The sequence below is a fragment of the Babylonia areolata genome, chromosome 27 (genome assembly GCF_041734735.1).
Source record: "Babylonia areolata isolate BAREFJ2019XMU chromosome 27, ASM4173473v1, whole genome shotgun sequence".
NCBI classification, from domain to species: Eukaryota; Metazoa; Mollusca; class Gastropoda; order Neogastropoda; family Buccinidae; genus Babylonia; species Babylonia areolata.
Genome location: NC_134902.1, coordinates 37,594,930 through 37,613,140, shown reverse-complemented (window position 1 = coordinate 37,613,140; position 18,211 = coordinate 37,594,930). Strand labels below are relative to the sequence as shown.

The 18,211-nt window shown below is 42.5% G+C and overlaps 1 protein-coding gene across 2 annotated transcripts in view; it reads right to left on the bottom strand.

Moving 5' to 3' along the window:
• Positions 1-17,619, bottom strand: part of LOC143301139 (uncharacterized) — a 19,071-nt gene extending 1,452 nt beyond the window's left edge. The window contains exons 1-4 of one of the 2 annotated variants that reach the window (XM_076615207.1): positions 17,380-17,530; positions 7,809-7,877; positions 4,300-4,397; positions 1-1,577 (exon numbers count right to left, since the gene is read on the bottom strand). The exon at positions 1-1,577 is cut by the window's left edge and continues 1,452 nt beyond it. In XM_076615207.1, coding sequence (XP_076471322.1) covers positions 1,492-1,577; positions 4,300-4,397; positions 7,809-7,877; positions 17,380-17,459 — 333 coding nt within the window. In that variant the 5' untranslated portion in view covers positions 17,460-17,530 and the 3' untranslated portion in view covers positions 1-1,491. Of the gene's footprint in view, positions 1,578-4,299; positions 4,398-7,808; positions 7,878-17,379 lie in introns of both variants that reach the window. The other variant, XM_076615208.1, reaches the window with a different exon arrangement.
• Between the last annotated feature and the right edge of the window lie 592 nt (positions 17,620-18,211).

Here is an 18,211-nt window from a genome sequence, read left to right as displayed (position 1 = left end):
CAACCACAGCCTGCATCAAAGGGACATTATTTGATGTTACTTCCCTTGAATAAATCATCCTCTGCCACAGTCAGGGTCAGAAGCATTACTCTGGCGTCAAAGTTCGTCTCTTTGAAACGTTTTACACGTTCCGACGTCAGCATAACCCGCACGTTTTACACGTTCCTACGTCAGCATAACCCGCACGTTTTATACGTTCCTACGTCAGCATAACCTGCACGTTTTACACGTTCCTACGTCAGCATAACCCGCACGTTTTACACGTTCCTACGTCAGCATAACCCGCATGTTTTACACGTTCCTACGTCAGCATAACCCGCAAGTTTTACACGTTCCTACGTCAGCATAACCTGCACGTTTTACACGTTCCTACGTCAGCATAACCCGCATGTTTTACACGTTCCTACGTCAGCATAACCCGCACGTTTTACACGTTCCTACGTCAGCATAACCCGCAAGTTTTACACGTTCCTACGTCAGCATAACCCGCAAGTTTTACACGTTCCTACGTCAGCATAACCCGCAAGTTTTACACGTTCCTACGTCAGCATAAACCGCAAGTTTTACACGTTCCTACGTCAGCATAACCCGCAAGTTTTACACGTTCCTACGTCAGCATAAACCGCAAGTTTTACACGTTCCTACATCAGCATAAACCGCAAGTTTTACACGTTCCTACGTCAGCATAAACCGCAAGTTTTACACGTTCCTACGTCAGCATAAACCGCAAGTTTTACACGTTCCTACGTCAGCATAAACCGCAAGGGAAGGGAACAAAACACACAGTAATTCCATCAGTATTATTAATACATCATATCATTATTTTCATTTATTTTACTGCTATTACAAGTGTCATAATTATTGAAATCATCACCACTACTACTATCACTACTGTCAACATTGAATGATTGGTCAAGTAGTTAAACTAACCTTCCTGTTATTATCATCATTATTATATCTTTCTATCTGTTTTTTGTTTAATGCTCATTTCATGTTACTGTTTGTTTATACTGTTTGCTGTGTATTGCATAGATGTCTTTGTTTTTTTGTTGTTGTTCTTTTTAAGTTAAAGAGAAAAAAAAACTGCATAGTAATTCCGGATGTGTCCACACACAATTTGGAGGGAGGGAGTTCGTTTATTTCTTTATAGTCTGTTCATCTAAGATGATGATATTTGACTGAAATAAATTGGAGGAAAAATAGTATATTTTCTGTGGTTTTTGCCCCGCATCAGTTTAGCATAGAAGCCTGGTTTAAAACAATATTTTATTTTGAAAATATTTACTTGGATCATAACAATGCCAAGCCACACGCCTTGGTTTATTTTTGTCACTTTAATTTTGTTCATGTAAACAGAACCTTTTTCAAAAGACTTAAATGGGAGAAGAGAAACCAAATTAGAACACAAAGTAAATCATGACTGACACAGTTATGTACTAACATCTAGACAGAAACACAAACACAAGCACGAGAAGCGGCACTGGGAGAAAGTTATGGTGTGGAGACAGGGGGCGGGCTGGTGGAGGTGGTGTTGTCACTGCCTGTGCTCGCTTCCTCTGTGGGCTGTTTCTCCTTCACTGCAACAACAAGAACGCTACATCAATGACCTGCTGGGTTTTCCGTCCCTCCACAACTCATTGCTTGTCTATTACGCTTCCTCTTTCGCTTCGTCAGGCCTCCGCACTCAGCTCTTTAAAGTCTGGCCTTAAAACCCACCTCTTCTGAAGATATCCTCCCTTCCCTGCCTCTTCCTTGACTTCAGTTTCTTCACTTTTAGAGTTGTGCATGCGTGTGAATGACTGGTGTGAACGCACTTAGATTTGTCTCTGCACAAAATTCAGCGCTATATTAATACTGTCATTATTATTTTTATTTATTATTTCTTTACATTCTCGTCTCGTTTTAAACAACGTTGATAACACGTCTGATGCACCCGTTAAATCAAACATGTAACTGATATACAACATTCATTCAAAAACTTCCGTACACCGTATCCAGCAAGCCCCACGCACCCCAGCCTTTTCCATGGAGAGCCAAACAACACAGGACATGTCACACCCACAGGGACACAACAGCAAACACGCGGATAACAGACCAAAAGTCAAACGTGCGGAGACATGTGTGGTGACCACGTTGCAACATTGTCCAAGTTCAAAACACAGCACACCGAACACGTGGAAACCTTCATGTGACGAATGAATTCACGCAGCAAGCTGATTCCTTTATTCAACTGAGTGTGATATCAGTCTTCGTGCTTTATTCATTCATTTTTTTGTCCAGTTGTTTTTTTTTCAAGCGCGTTGGGCTTCGCTGCTGTTCTGGCATCTGCTTGGAAGATGTGGTGTAGTGTATATGGATTTGGCGGAACGCAGTGACTTAACTAAGTAACTATTAAGATTTGTGATCGGTTTCATGTCTGAAAATTGTAGAACCATGATGAAGAGATTTCCTGTGGTAACACGTAAAACGCGTTTCAGCGAGTGTCGTGTAGTAACGAAACAACTATAATATTTCCATGTCTCTGACTACAGGAGATACTTGGTGTAATAATAAATGTGGGGTTAAAGTCATGTTACCATGGCAACAAACAGTTTGTGATCAAACACGACAGAAAACAGTCGTGCACATTCGTCCAGGTGAAATCACATTATTATCGTTATTATCGTCATCCTCAGCAGCAGATGCAGTGGCAGCATGATTGTCACGTGACTCTGCGTCGGGCTACGTTGCGGCGTTTTGTATCAAGTTGTGCTCTGTGGAGTGCGTCACTCAATGAAGGTGGAGTGATGGCCTGGAGGTAACGCGTCCGCTTAGGAAGCAAAAGAATCTGAGCGCGCTGGTTCGAATCACGGCTCAGCCGCCGATATTTTCTCCACTTCTACTAGACCTTGAGTGGTGGTCTGGACGCTAGTCAGTCGGATGAGACGATAAACCGAGATCCCGTGTTCAGCATGCACTTAGCGCACGTAAAAGAACCCACGGTAACAAAAGGGTTGTTCCTGGCAAAATTATGTAGACAAAATCCACTTCGATAGGAAAAACAAATAAAACTGCACGCAGGAAAAAAAAAATTAAATAATAAATTTGACGCTGTAGTTTAGCGAGGCGCACTCCCTGGGGAGATCTGCCCGAATTTCACACAGAGAAATCTGTTGTGACAAAAAGAGAAATACAATACAATCACATCACGTGACGTAACATAAAACAGCATGACGTACAGTGACACATCATGGCATTACATGACATATATCATATCCCACCCTGTCCTGTCATATCCCACCCTGTGCTATCCTATCATATCCCACCCTGTCCTGTCATATCCCACCCTGTGCTATCCTATCATATCCCACCCTGTGCTATCATATCCCACCCTGTCCTGTCCTATCATATCCCACCCTGTCCTGTCCTATCATATCCCACCCTGTCCTATCCTATCATATCCCACCCTGTGCTATCATATCATATCCCACCCTGTGCTATCATATCCCACCATGTACTTCCTATCATATCCCACCCTGTGCTATCCTACCATATCCCACCCTGTCCTATCATATCCCACCCTGTCCTATCATATCCCACCCTGTGCTATCCTATCATATCCCACCCTGTCCTGTCCTATCCCACCCTGTGCTATCCTATCATATCCCACCATGTCCTATCCTATCATATCCCACCCTGTCCTATCATATCATATCCCACCCTGTCCTATCATATCATATCCCACCCTGTCCTGTCCTATCCCACCCTGTCCTGTCCTATCATATCCCACCCTGTCCTGTCCTATCATATCCCACCATGTCCTATCCTATCATATCCCACCCTGTCCTATCCTATCATATCCCACCCTGTCCTATCATATCCCACCCTGTCCTGTCCTATCATATCCCACCCTGTCCTATCACATCCCACCCTGTCCTGTCATATCCCACCCTGTCCTGTCCTATCATATCCCACCCTGTCCTGTCCTATCATATCCCACCCTGTCCTGTCCTGTCATATCCCACCCTGTGCTATCCTATCATATCCCACCCTGTCCTGTCATATCCCACCCTGTGCTATCCTATCATATCCCACCCTGTCCTGTCCTATCATATCCCACCCTGTCCTGTCCTATCACATCCCACCCTGTCCTATCATATCCCACCCTGTCCTGTCCTATCATATCCCACCCTGTCCTATCATATCCCACCCTGTCCTGACCTATCATATCCCACCCTGTCCTATCATATCCCACCCTGTCCTATCACATCTCACCCTGTCCTGTCATACCATATACTAATAATGGTCAGTCACACTCACGAATGTTACAGTTGTTATCTCCACCATGTTTCCATCCATGACAGCAGAACTGCTCAGTCGTCCAGTACCCTTGCCGGACGTACTTATAGGAATCACACCTGTTTGGGTGAGAAAGCGACAGGACATACAGAATCTGGGGGGGTTGGGGATGTGTCCATTCGTACTTGTCACCATTACAGACTGCAAGTTACAATGAAGCTATCTTCATTTGTTGTACGCATAGGACAGACACTCGAATGAAAGACAGGCGAGCAGGCAGACAGAGAGGAGAGAGAGAGAGAGGGGGGGAAGGGGTCCGGGGGGGGGGGGGGCATATAGAATCAAAGAAGGGGGCATACAGAGATACTGGTGACAGACAGACAGACACAGCACACAGTCAGTCAAACTATGTGCAAAGATGACTGGCCAGTGTCCGTGCACGGCCCCTTTGAAAAACAATTCTTTCTTTTTCTCCCCACAACGAAACACCAAGGAGTCATCGGGAAACGGAGCATGTTTTCACCGGTTCCTACAGACAGAATGGCCCGGTTCATACAGACAGAATGACCCGGTTCCTACAGACAGAATGGCCCGGTTCATACAGACAGAATGACCCGGTTCATACAGACAGAATGGCCCGGTTCATACAGACAGAATGACCCGGTTCATACAGACAGAATGGCCCGGTTCATACAGACAGAATGACCCGGTTCATACAGACAGAATGGCCCGGTTCATACAGACAGAATGACCCGGTTCATACAGACAGAATGACCCGGTTCATACAGACAGAATGGCCCGGTTCATACAGACAGAACGGCCCGGTTCCTACAGACAGAATGGCCCGGTTCATACAGACAGAATGACCTGGTTCATACAGACAGAATGGCCTGGTTCCTACAGACAGAATGACCCGGTTCATACAGACAGAATGGCCCGGTTCATACAGACAGAACGGCCCGGTTCCTACAGACAGAATGGCCTGGTTCATACAGACAGAATGACCCGGTTCATACAGACAGAATGGCCTGGTTCCTACAGACAGAATGGCCCGGTTCCTACAGACAGAATGGCCCGGTTCCTACAGACAGAATGGCCCGGTTCCTACAGACAGAATGGCCTGGTTCCTACAGACAGAACGGCCCGGCTCCTACAGATAGAATGGCCCGGTTCATACAGACAGAATGGCCCGGCTCCTACAGACAGAATGGCCTGGTTCATACAGACAGAATGGCCCGGTTCCTACAGACACAATGGCCCGGTTCCTACAGACAGAATGGCCTGGTTCCTACAGACAGAATGGCCCAGTTCATTCAGACAGAATGACCCGGTTCCTACAGACAGAATGGCCCGGTTCCTACAGACAGAATGGCCCAGTTCATTCAGACAGAATGGCCCAGTTCCTACAGATAGAATGGCCTGGTTCCTACAGACAGAATGGCCTGGTTCCTACAGACAGAATGGCCCGGTTCCTACAGACAGAATGGCCCGGTTCCTACAGACAGAATGGCCTGGTTCCTACAGACAGAACGGCCCGGTTCATACAGACGCAATTGTCCGGTTCATACAGACAGAATGGCCCGGTTCCTACAGACAGAATGGGCCGGTTCATACAGACGCAATTGTCCGGTTCATACAGACAGAATGGCCCGGTTCCTACAGACGCAATTGTCTGGTTCATACAGACAGAATGGCGCGGTTCCTACAGACGCAATTATCCGGTTCATACAGACAGAATGGCCCGGTTCCTACAGACGCAATTGTCCGGTTCTTACAGACAGAATGGCCCGGTTCCTACAGACGCAATTGTCCGGTTCATACAGACAGAATGGCCCGGCTCCTACAGACAGAATGGCCCGGCTCCTACAGACAAGTGATGGTTGGTGCCTGCCTGCGCATGTCAGAGCGAATGATTTTGACAGGTTCACACCATTTTGTGAATCTGGTGTCTGTGGTGCACGTACTTGTCTGTTGGTGTTAGTGTACGTGTGTTTGTTCTGGTTGTCACTGCCTGCAGTTGTAATTGAATTTGTATTTCTTTTTATCACAACAGATTTCTCTGTGTGAAATTCGGACTGCTCTCCCCAGGGAGAGCGCGTCGCTATACTACAGCGCCACCCTTTTTGCGGGTATTTTTCCTGCGTGCAGTTTTTTATTTGTTTTTCCTATCGCAGTGGATTTTTTTTACAGAATTTTGCCAGGAACAACCCTTTTGTTGCCGTGGGTTCTTTTACGTGCGCTAAGTGCATGCTGCACACGGGACCTCGGTTAATCGTCTCATCCGAATGACTAGCGACTAGACCACCACTCAAGGTCTAGTGGAGGGGGAGAAAATATCGGCGGCTGCGCCGTGATTCGAACCAGCGCGCTCAAATTCTCTCGCTTCCTGGGCGGACGCGTTACCTGTAGGCCATCACTCCATTAGTGCAGTGACTGTCACAGTGTCAGCTGTGTACTGTGTACTGTGTATTGCACTGGGATGTTCACAGTCAGCACAGGAAGAAATGAAGAAGCACGGAATGCAGCCGGACATATCTTTCTATCGTCTCTTGATTCCCTCATGTACTGCTTTCAGTGGCTTTCTTTTTTTTTTTCCTGTTTTTTTAGTTGGTGGGGGTTTTCGGGGGGTTGTTGTTGGTGTTTTTTATTTTTATTTTTTTATTTTTATAAATTCCATTTTGGTAGGTTGACATTTTACAACAACAACAGCATCTTAATGGACATTTATAAAGAGGAAAAAAACAACAACAAAGAACAAAAAAACAAAAGAAAAAACAAACAAACACCATAAATACTCTGATAGAAACAGCCAAGCAGCTGGATTATACACTGGTTGGTTATCATCATGGAGTATTATCATTCATTTCTTAAGATCTTACACAAGCTGTCAAGGAATATAAACTGTCAAGTATCTTAGAACACGTTCACAGAAAGTGAACACCTCAATCATTTCTTATGAATATCAATAAAAAGAAAATAAATATGGGTGGTTAATTTTCGTTAATTATGAACAGGTTATTAATCATTTGTGATCAATAATTTGTAAGGCAGCCATCTGGCAGAGAAAATGGTATGGTTAAAGTGAATATATGCATTATATTCTGCTTTTAGTGGCTTTCGGTCAACAGGAGAATTAGTCACAAAATATATGTGCTCTATTCCGTGGTCCTCCACTCTGACATGAGCAAGGAAAAACGGTCTCCTGCATTCTGCTCTCTCTCCTCTCTCTCTCTCTCTCTCTCTCACATGCACAAACACACACCCACTCGTTAGTTTGATTTAATTTGTTCAACAGAGCGAACGAACACACACAGAGAGCACTGGCCCACGTGTTTACTGTGTCCATTCACTGTTCGACAAGTGCAAACATTCGAATCAACTGTCAATAAATAAAAACTGAGTAAGTAAAGAAAGTTTGTATAAGTAAGAAGATATCATCACACACACACACACACACACACACACACACACACACACACACACACAGAGAGAGAGAGAGAGAGAGAGAGAGAGAGAATACACCAACATACCATCCCAAGAATCGGTATCTGCAGACACGTGCGAATCTGTATCTATTCACCCGGCGACTGCACACGTGTCTGAAAAAAAGCGTCACACAGTTATACAGCATTTCTAAATTCAGTGCACATTTACCGAAACATCGTGACAAGATCTATGTATTATCCTGAAGCAATTGCACATTTTCTGAAACACCGTGACATGCAGCTGTCCATTATTCGAAATTCAATGCACATTTTTCGAAACACCGAGGCAAAAACAGCTATGCATTATGTTGAAATTCATTGCACATTTTCTGTTTAAAGAAATCATGATAAAAAAAATCAGATTCATCAATCATTCTCTCACTGGGTATTACTTAAATATTAATATGATTATTTTGTGTTAAGCGCGCGCAGACACACACACACACACACACACACACACACACACACACAGACTGACAGATGGATAAGATAGAGAGAGAGAGAAAGAGAGAGAGAGAGAGAGAGGGGTGGGGAGAAATATGTCATCAGGACTAAAGCCAGATGACAAAAGCCACATTGTTGTTATCATCAAATCCACGTGGACAGTTGTAATTAATACTATAATTAATGCTGCCATCACCAATATCACTTATACAACAGCTATTGTCAGCACCATGATGGAATGAAATGAACATATTCATGCATGCACAAATGAGAAGAAAGTGAAAGAAATGCAAACAAGCAAGGAAGGGTTGACTGGAAGGATTGAGGATATCTATAGAGATTTGACTTGAAAGTAGGTAGAGAACTGCTCGTTTGTATGTGTACTTGTTCGAGCCGTATCGGCATGAGGCTCGGGTAAGCAAATGTAGATATTGTGGTGCCAAGTTATTGTGCACTTTGTACACAAGTAACGCTTTGTTGAATACTGTTTTTTTGCAATGGAAGGTGTTTTATCTGGTTTGTTTTTCAAAAGTTGACAATTTGTTTTTCAAAAGTTGACAATAAACGATCTGGTAAAATCATTTTGGCTGCTCTCTTGTGAAGGGAGTTTCGCTTCTTCAGATGAACAGCTGCAGCACAGCTCCAGACTGCAGACTGCAGATGCGTAATTAATGTGAGAAAGACAGTGAGCGTGGAAGAACAGTTTGCGAGCATCACGGTCTGTGTAAGGCTTGAGCTGGTCAAGTAAAAAAAAAAAAAAAAAAAAAAAAGACAGCGTGCCAACCTTTTGCAGACAGAGTTAATGTGTGAATGCCATTTCAGTTCATCATCTATTATGACTCCCAAGACACGGTGCTCGTGGACTTGTTCAGTGGAGTTGTCATCGACATTCAAAGTGAGGACAAGTGGATATTTTTGATGCTTTTGTCTTGGTGCAAAAATCACACTCTTTATTTTTGGGGGGATGAGAGAGAGAGGGAGAGAGGGATAGAGGGAGGGAATGAGATCAGCTAGGTGGGTGAAACTGGACTGGAAGGCAGCTGAAACGGGACAAAGATCGATCTCTCCAGGGGCCATTGCGGGTGGCGGCACGATAAAAGCGCAGGCGAACGGGTACCAGGCGACACAGCCCTGCACCGTTGTACGACCCCTGCACACAGGAACACCCGACGAAGATCTATCCACCTCAGGTAACGGCCACCCACATCTGGAGACTCTAGGCTCAGCATTTGATTGGCTGCTGAATGGACAGTGGTGTGGGACTTCCTCATTGTCACCACCCTTTTAACGCACATCGCGATTCTCACTGGGGCGTGTGTGTGTGTGTGTGTGTGTGTGTGTGTGTGTGTGTGTGTGAGCGCGCGCGCGCTTCTGTATGTCTAAACGGAAGAGGGTAAAAACACTTTGAGAGAGAGAGAGAGAGAGAAAGAGAATGTGTGTGTATGTGTTCGCGCGTGTGAAAGCAAGCGCGCGCGCTTGTGTGTGTGCCTACGTGTGCGAGCGCGCGAGTACGCTTCTGTATATGTAAACAGGAAACGGCAAACAATTTGAGAGAGAGAGGGGGGGGGGGGGGGAGGAGAGTGGCTGAATGTGTGGATGGGTGAGCCCGCGCACTTGCTCTTGCGCTTCATTATGTCTAAACAGGAGATAGCAAACACTTTGAGGGAGAGAGAGAGAGAGAGAGAGAGAGAGAGAGAGAGAGTGTGTGTGTGTGTTTGTGCGCTGTCAGGTGTAATTGCGCACATGGTGCAGTCGTAGCAAAACCAGCTTACAAGGTGTGAGCACCAATCGATACGATATTAACGCCAAGGTGTGAACGTAAAGGTGTGAACGCCAGTGAATCACATAAACCGGAGCTAACGCTTCCTGTGCTCTAGTACATAACCAGCCATCAACCAGCAGTCAGGTTAGAGCTGAGGAAGAGTTTTACACAGGATTTAGTATCCAAGCCAGCTCATCTTCAATCCTGTTGACTTTTTTAATCATTACTTCTTTTCGTTGTTTTTTCTCTTTAATTAACCTTTTGCTGGTCAAGATATGGACACACTTTCATTAGATGTTGAAAACAGTGCAATGCCATAATGTGACAAACAACAAGCATCATAATTAGGATCAGCGAAAAATTTAAGGACATTTTGCTGAATTACTGTGCGTCAAGCAACACAATGGAGAACGAACACAACCCATATATTGATTTCTTAAGAACATATGAAATATATGTATCAACACGTTCCGTCTAGTTAGCCATATTCGAAGATATAATACACCAGTTACATAGTTATTAATACACGTACATTCATGCACATGAATATACATTTACATTCTCGCATACTAACACATTCACCTTTTTTATGCACTTCAGGTATAATGGTATTATTATTGAGCCTTCATTAATGTTTGCATTTTGATCTTTTACCAGTATATTTTGTTATGGGTTATTGTTTTCGAGAAGTTTTATATATGGACACCATTTTGTAGTGAAGACCGTGTTTAACATTTCCACGGGATGCATATATCTTTCTACTTTATAATTATTTCTTAAATCATTCAGAAAGTGTTCACATGGTTTAATTTGACTTATTCTGAATTTGTAGACAAAATATTTTGCACAAAGAATGATATAGTTGAATGTTTCATTTGGGCTGCTGTTGTTGCTGTTGTTGTTGTTGTTGTTGTTGTTGTTGTTGTTGTAATATCATCATTTCCAAAGAGTATTAACAATGTTTGAGCAATTATCACATCATTCCTCCAAAACTTTCTCCAATTTGTTCCAAAGCAACTGAGAGAACTATAATGTTCTACCGAATCTATCTCATTTTTACAGAAACTACACTTGTCGCTGGTTGTAATGCCAATTTTCTTAAGAATTTTATTTATGACTTAAATGTTATAACAGTTTCAAATTTCAAACCATTTTAGTTTTGTCTTTTTCACTTTTATTTTTGGTTTGTTTGTTTGTTTCATGGTAGTTTCTCAATTAACAACTATATATAATTTTTGCTCGCATTAAAAAAAAGTATAAAATCGACACACACACGCGCACAGAGAGAGAGAGAGAGAGAGAGAGAGAGAGAGAGAGAGAGAGAGGGATTTGATATTCTATTGAATACATTTTGTGATATAAACACCGATTCTTAATTATTCGTGCATTTGTAAAGTATATATGCATGTGAATGAGTATAAATTACGTATGTGTGCATGCACGTGTATGTATACATGTGTGTGTATGAACGCGTAGTTCAATGCGTGAATGCCTCCAGAATCCAATTTTCAATACTTTGATCATATGTATTCATGGGCAGCGGGGCTTCAAAGGAACACACACAGAACTCAGAGAGGCATAAGCATGGTATTAATAAAATACATAGAAAAAAGAATATAAAGAACACACACACACACACAGACACACACACACAACACACACACACACACACACACACACACACACATGTATATTTAGTTGAGAGAGAGAGAGACAGAGAGAGAAAGACAGAGGAGAGACACAGAGAGAGAGAAGCAAAAGCGTAATTGCCTAACACCTCTGTGTTTTTCACAAGCGATATCTTTTTCAGCCATCAAATAACAACGATATCCGGATGTATCGCGCTGATGGTCACGTGACGTGCAACACGCAATGGAGGTGGGAACAGAGAGAAAAAGCTGCACAACCCCCACTCCCACCCCTCTCCCCCACCACCCACCTTCCATCCATCATCCGTAAAGTTTCACAATCCTAGCAGCTGTTGGAGGGTCTGGGCGGGGGTTGAGGTGAGGGACTGGGGGGAAGAGGGGGGTCGGGTGGGGAGGGCGGGGGGTCGGGAGGGGGGGGGGGTCAAAGTGTCCGATCCAGCAAACGCTCATCGATCAGGATACAGATATCTTTGTTCAGTGAAATCCTTGAATTGGTCAAAGGATGCAAACGCTGTCTATTATGTGTTGTTTGCCAGAGAGCTAGTGGGGTTTGTTGCTGCGTAAAATCCTGACCTACCCTTGAGTCCGCTTACGTGTTTGATGTGCAGAAGAAAAGGGGAAGAGGCAGCCTTGACTTATGTGGCCAGACGACAACAATGGCGTTATTGTTGAATGCAGTAATGACAACAGCATCGTCAACTTTGTCATAAATACAATTAAAATAATTCGACTCCAGTCACTGACTTGTTTGTCTTATACCGTGTAATGTCATCATCATGAAGAATGATGATGATGATGATGATGAATCATGTTTGTAAAGCACGTAGTCCAACTCAATGCCCTGTATTGTATTGTATTGTATTGTATTGTATTGTATTGTTCTTTTTTTGTCACAACAGATTTCTCTGTGCGAACTTCGGGCTGCTCTCCCCAGGGTGAGCTTGTCGCTACACTGAGAGTACCACTCATCTTTTTTGTATTTTTTCTGCATGCAAGGGTTGTTTTTTTAAATTTGTTTTCTTATCGAAGTGGATTTTTCTACAGAATTTCGCCAGGGACAACCTTTTTGTTGCCGTGGGTTCTTTTACATGCGCTAAGTGCATGCTGCACACGGGACCTCAGTTTAACGTCTCATCCAAATGACTATACATTCCACTCACACAATACACAAACACCACACACCCACCAACATACACTAAGTCTGTAACAATTGACCCAGAGGCAGAGGGTTGCGCATACTGGACAGCAGGGAATTCTATAGTTTGGGTGCAGTAAAACTACAACCACGCCCCCTGCTGTCCTTTTTCATGACTTACATGTCTCAAGACATTTCATGACGGGCGCAACAGCTGAGTGGTTACAGCGATGGACTTTCAATCTGAAGGTCCCGGGTTCGATTCCCGGTCACAGCACACACACACACACACACTCACACACACTCGCACAGACACACACACACACACACACACACACACACACACACACACACACACACACACACACACACTCGCACACGCACAGACACAAACACACATTCACACACACACACTCGCACACACACACACACGCACACACACACACACACGAACACACACACACACACACACACGAACACACACACACACACACACGAACACACACACACACGAACACACACACACACACACACGCACACACACACACACACACACAGAACAATAACAACAAAAGAGAGGGTCCGCTCTGGAATCAGGTATTGCTGAAAGGACATCTTACACTGTCGGACAGTCTTAAGGATTGGTCAGCTCGCTTTGACACAATCCTGAAATTGCTGAAACTGAAACTGATACTCACTCAGTCGTTTTTTCCAGATCTTCCAGGTCTCAAGATGTGCAAACCTTGTAGTGCCTGAACGCCATTTGTGTGTGTGTGTGTGTGCGTGCGTGCGCGCATGTCATTTTTAGTAATCTATACCCTTTTTTTTGTTGGATGTTTTCATTTGTTAATATTGTTGTGCAATACCCTATTGTCTTAACATGAGTATGTGTGTGTGTGTGTGTGTGTGTGGGGGGGGGGGGGGGGTTAGTATATCGTCAGCTACTGGGACTTCTTATTTGACTAGTTTTATTCTCTTCTTATGTTGCGCATGATTTTATGCCAGTGTTTACAATGAGCCTGTGATTGCACAACTTAATTTCCATGTGGTTTAATAAAGTGTTTTTGATTTTGATTGATTTGATTTGATTTGTGTGTATACGCAAGCAGAAGAACAAATACTCAGTGATAAGAAACTCTAGGGAGAGCAGGACAGAACAAGTCTTCTGAGAAGAAGCCCTCGTCAGTCAAGTGTTTCAGCCCGTTTTGTTTCGACATGCATAATAAAACATCAAACAAACAACATGAACGACGACAGTGAACCATGACGTCAAATAAATGACGTACACAAGTCGCACAACTGACTTTTTGTGTTCGGGAGCGGCGTTCGTTGAGTAAGCCGCAGGTAAATAGCTCTGCACCCGAGTGTGCAGGTGAGGATATGATAATGTCGGGATATATTGTAATACAGTATTTTAGTGCAGGTAGAATGTTGTTATCATACAATCATACTTTGTTTTCAAACTTGTGTTATCTTTTGTTGTTGTCAAAGTATTTAGAAGGTCAATTCTGTAAATGATAAGGACGAAAGAATTCGCTTGAGTGAAATGCATGTGATATGATATATGATACCATAAGAAGCTAGAAGTTATTACTATTGCTACAACTTCTTTGAATCAAATAATTTCATTTCATAATACATATAGATATGATTGTGTGGATGAAATGCGAGTGCATCTAGTAAGGGCAGTGAAATTATACAGGGCACACGCACATAGGCCACACACATGACTGACAGGCAAATGGACAAGACAAGACAGTACTAATCAGCTATAAAGACGATGAACAGAAAATGTTTCTTTTTGACGGGCTGGACCGAGGACCAGCAGCAGAACCACCACCAGCGGCAGCAACAGAACCAAGTGCAGCCTTAGCTGCCCAGAGATTCAGATTCAGATTCAGATGGTTTATTCATTTTAGGCCTAGGCCCCTCATGAAGGGGAAAGTGAACAGACAATAATCATATCATTTAAGACATACAGATCAAAACAATGCAGCTATGGATATATCAGGTTAATCAGGTACATTAAGAAGTGAGAATTTCCCTGTATCTAAATGCTTTGTAGAAAAACAGAGACAAATTTCGCACAACACCAGAGACAGAGAGAGAGAGAGACAGAGAGAGAGAGAGGGAGGGAGAGGCGCCAAAGAATGTGCAGCCTAGATAATGATATAGACTGGATTAGTTCCACTGTGTGGTGACGTAGTGTGTGTATCGTGCCTTTAGTTAGTATGACTGTGTGAATACATGAGAACAAGTCTTATCATCTTATTACAGACATTACAGACACAGGACCAGTTACCACCTACAGGTCAGTTTGACCCATTTTTTCGCCAACAGACATAAGATTTCACTGTGCGTGTGTATGTTTATATATGAGTGATAGGCGAGGAGACGTTTATTTACACTAGAACATGCGCTTTGAAGAGGAGTCAAATGCAAAATGATTTGATTATAAATTGTTTTGTTTGGTGAAAATGATGCATCCCCCACCACCACTCCACCCTCTTTTTCTTCAAGTGTCAGCCTGCTTTACGTACCTCCTGACTGACACACAGATGTGGTTAAGTTACAGACATAGAGGATGTGATGGGGAATTATCCTGAATTTGCAGGATTTCCAAACATGATTGCCGTGATTAACTACTGGTCACGTTGATGTTTCTTTCAGATTTGGCATCTATCAAATGTTGTTTACTTCTGAAAACATCTACATCGCTACAATGAATCAACAGATTATAGGATGTGTATATCTATGCTGTGAATTTTAATTCAAACTGAAAAACACGAACTGTTCGAGTGTGAAATGTACAGACCTGAGAGAAACATTTCTGAAGGACTTTGTGATATCAGTATCAGTATCAGTAGCTCAAGGAGGCGTCACTGCGTTCGGACAAATCCATATACGCTACACCACATCTGCCAAGCAGATGCCTGACCAGCAGCGTAACTCAACGCGCTTAGTCAGGCCTTGAGAAAAAAAAAATATATATAAGCATACATAAATAAATAAATAAATAATAATTATGATAAAAAAAAGAAAAAAAAAGATAGTAGTAATGAAAATAATGATAAAATAATAATAATAATAATAATAAATAAATAATTAAATAAATAAGACAACAATGATGATAAATAAGCAAATAAATATAAAACATGAAGACACACATTCACACATACACCCACACATTTGTGATAATTAACGTTGATAATTCGTACTTCTCAAAACGAATAACGAGTTACATAATTATCAGACATTGTCGGAATTTATCTTTTTATGCAATAACAAGAAGAAAACGTGCTTTTTTTCTTTTTTTCTTTTTTTTTTTTTGGGGGGGGGGGGGGGGTTGTTTGTTTTTTTTCGTTTTGATTTGTTTGTGGTGCTTTCAATATTGCCATTACGTCCATCTATTCCCCCCCATTCCCTTTGCCCCAAACTCCATTGTTTGCATAAGGCTTATAATGCTGCCTCTCTTTCTAGATCGATCAATCGATCTGTGTGTGTGTGTGTGTGTGTGTGTGTGTGTGATGCTAATACATTTTTATCAAACATCACTGATAAGAAGCAATCTCAATCTAAAGACAAATAATTATTAATAATACATTAAAAAGGAAAAGGAAAAGAAAATCTAACACACACACACACACACACACACACACACACACACACACACACACAAAGACGGTTGTTGTTTTTAATCGATAATCAAAGCACAAAGTATAGGAAGTGGAAACGGGCATGAAGCAAACGGAAACATTTCAAAAGCTGATTATTCAAAAAGAAAATTAAACAACAACAACAACGACGATTTCAGCTCCCCAACCCAAGATCCGCACACCCCACTCACCCCGCGAAACGCACAAACAGATTAAGTTAACATTTGAATAAACGGAAAAGGTGAAATGAATGAATTAACAACAACAATGATCATGCAATAATGATGTACAATGGAATATGTCTAATGCTAACGTCCATATTCTAAATATATTTCTGTTTAATAATTACGATGTAATAATTAATTGCAATGTTTTTAAAAGCGAATACGTGAAATGCTTTTATTTGAGAACATATGTTTATTACTCTTGTTTAATCAAGTTATCCGCGTTTGTGAAGTTGGGGGAGGGGGGGGGGATGCGGGTGTGGTTTTCCGCAATTCATCTTTGTTCTTATCTTATCTGTCTATTATAATCAATGTGCAGTATAGTAGGCTATGTTTACAATTATATTCAAATAATGTTTCTTAATTCTTTCTGTTTTTACATTAAGAATACTAGTTATTACCTGCAGTGTGTGGATGTATGTGATATTTTTTACATTTGTATCTTCGTAATATTTGTAGGGGCTGTTGTTGGCTTTTACAGTTATGGTCCCCATGTTGTTTACTTGTCTATGTTGTGATAATGCACCTGACCAAATTTCTCCAGTTGGAGATAATAAAGTTATTCTTATCTTATCTTATAACAACAGTAATGATGATAATGACAATGAAAAAAAAAAGAGAACATATCTCTTACATTGATAAGCAATTTAAAAAAAATCGAATAAATAAACGTTTCTGACAGAACGAAACAAACAAAACACCTCCCAACAAATAAACAGCTGTACTTCCTTCTCAACAAAACTGACCCGCTCCACGTCTCCGCTATAGTCAGTTGAAAGGTCACAGCCACCAGACCCAACAGACAACACTTCAGCCACATCGTCATTCTGCTCTCTCTGTCGTCTGCCACTCGGCTGGCGCGCGCAGCTCCCTCTTCGCTTTCGTTTTTATATTCACCAAAACGCCCCGGAAGTGAACTGCTCGTGGTCCGGTATGGCCCTTGAACATGTATTATGGGGCACGAAGTCTGCAACAGTCCTTCCGTGTCAGCCAGGGTGCTATGCTGATATGCACGGACGTAACCAGTTGGATCACACACATTGCTTGTCATGGCTTGTTATTTATCCACCGTAAGAGGCCTGTTCACTGGTGATATGTAACTGGGCTGGATAGGAAGGGCAGGGACTGTTTTGCTGGTTGAGGTGTTTTTTTGTTTTGTTTTTTGTTGTTGTTGTTGTTGTAGTGTATACTATTTGCTGTCCTTGATCCTGGGAAGCGGACCTTTACGAAAACGACACAAACTATCAGACAGTTCCAGAAATTACTGCATTCAGTCACTTTCCGGTCTTATTCTTCACTAGATTTCTCCAGCTCTGTCTGTTGTGTGTCAAAGCGCAGCGTAACGTCCCAAATCGCCAGTGTATTTATTATAGTTCACAACCCCTTCAAATGGGGCTTTGGCCTTACTGAATAAAATTTTGATTCTGATTCTGATTCCTTGCACCAGTGATTGGGTCGTCACAGGAGCCAAGTGAAACTTCACTCTTCTGGAACTTGCAGCAGTTCGCTGGGCTTGTCTTCACTCCACAGGGGAGGAAGCCATCCAGAATATTCATGCGTTCACGGACAACACTACTG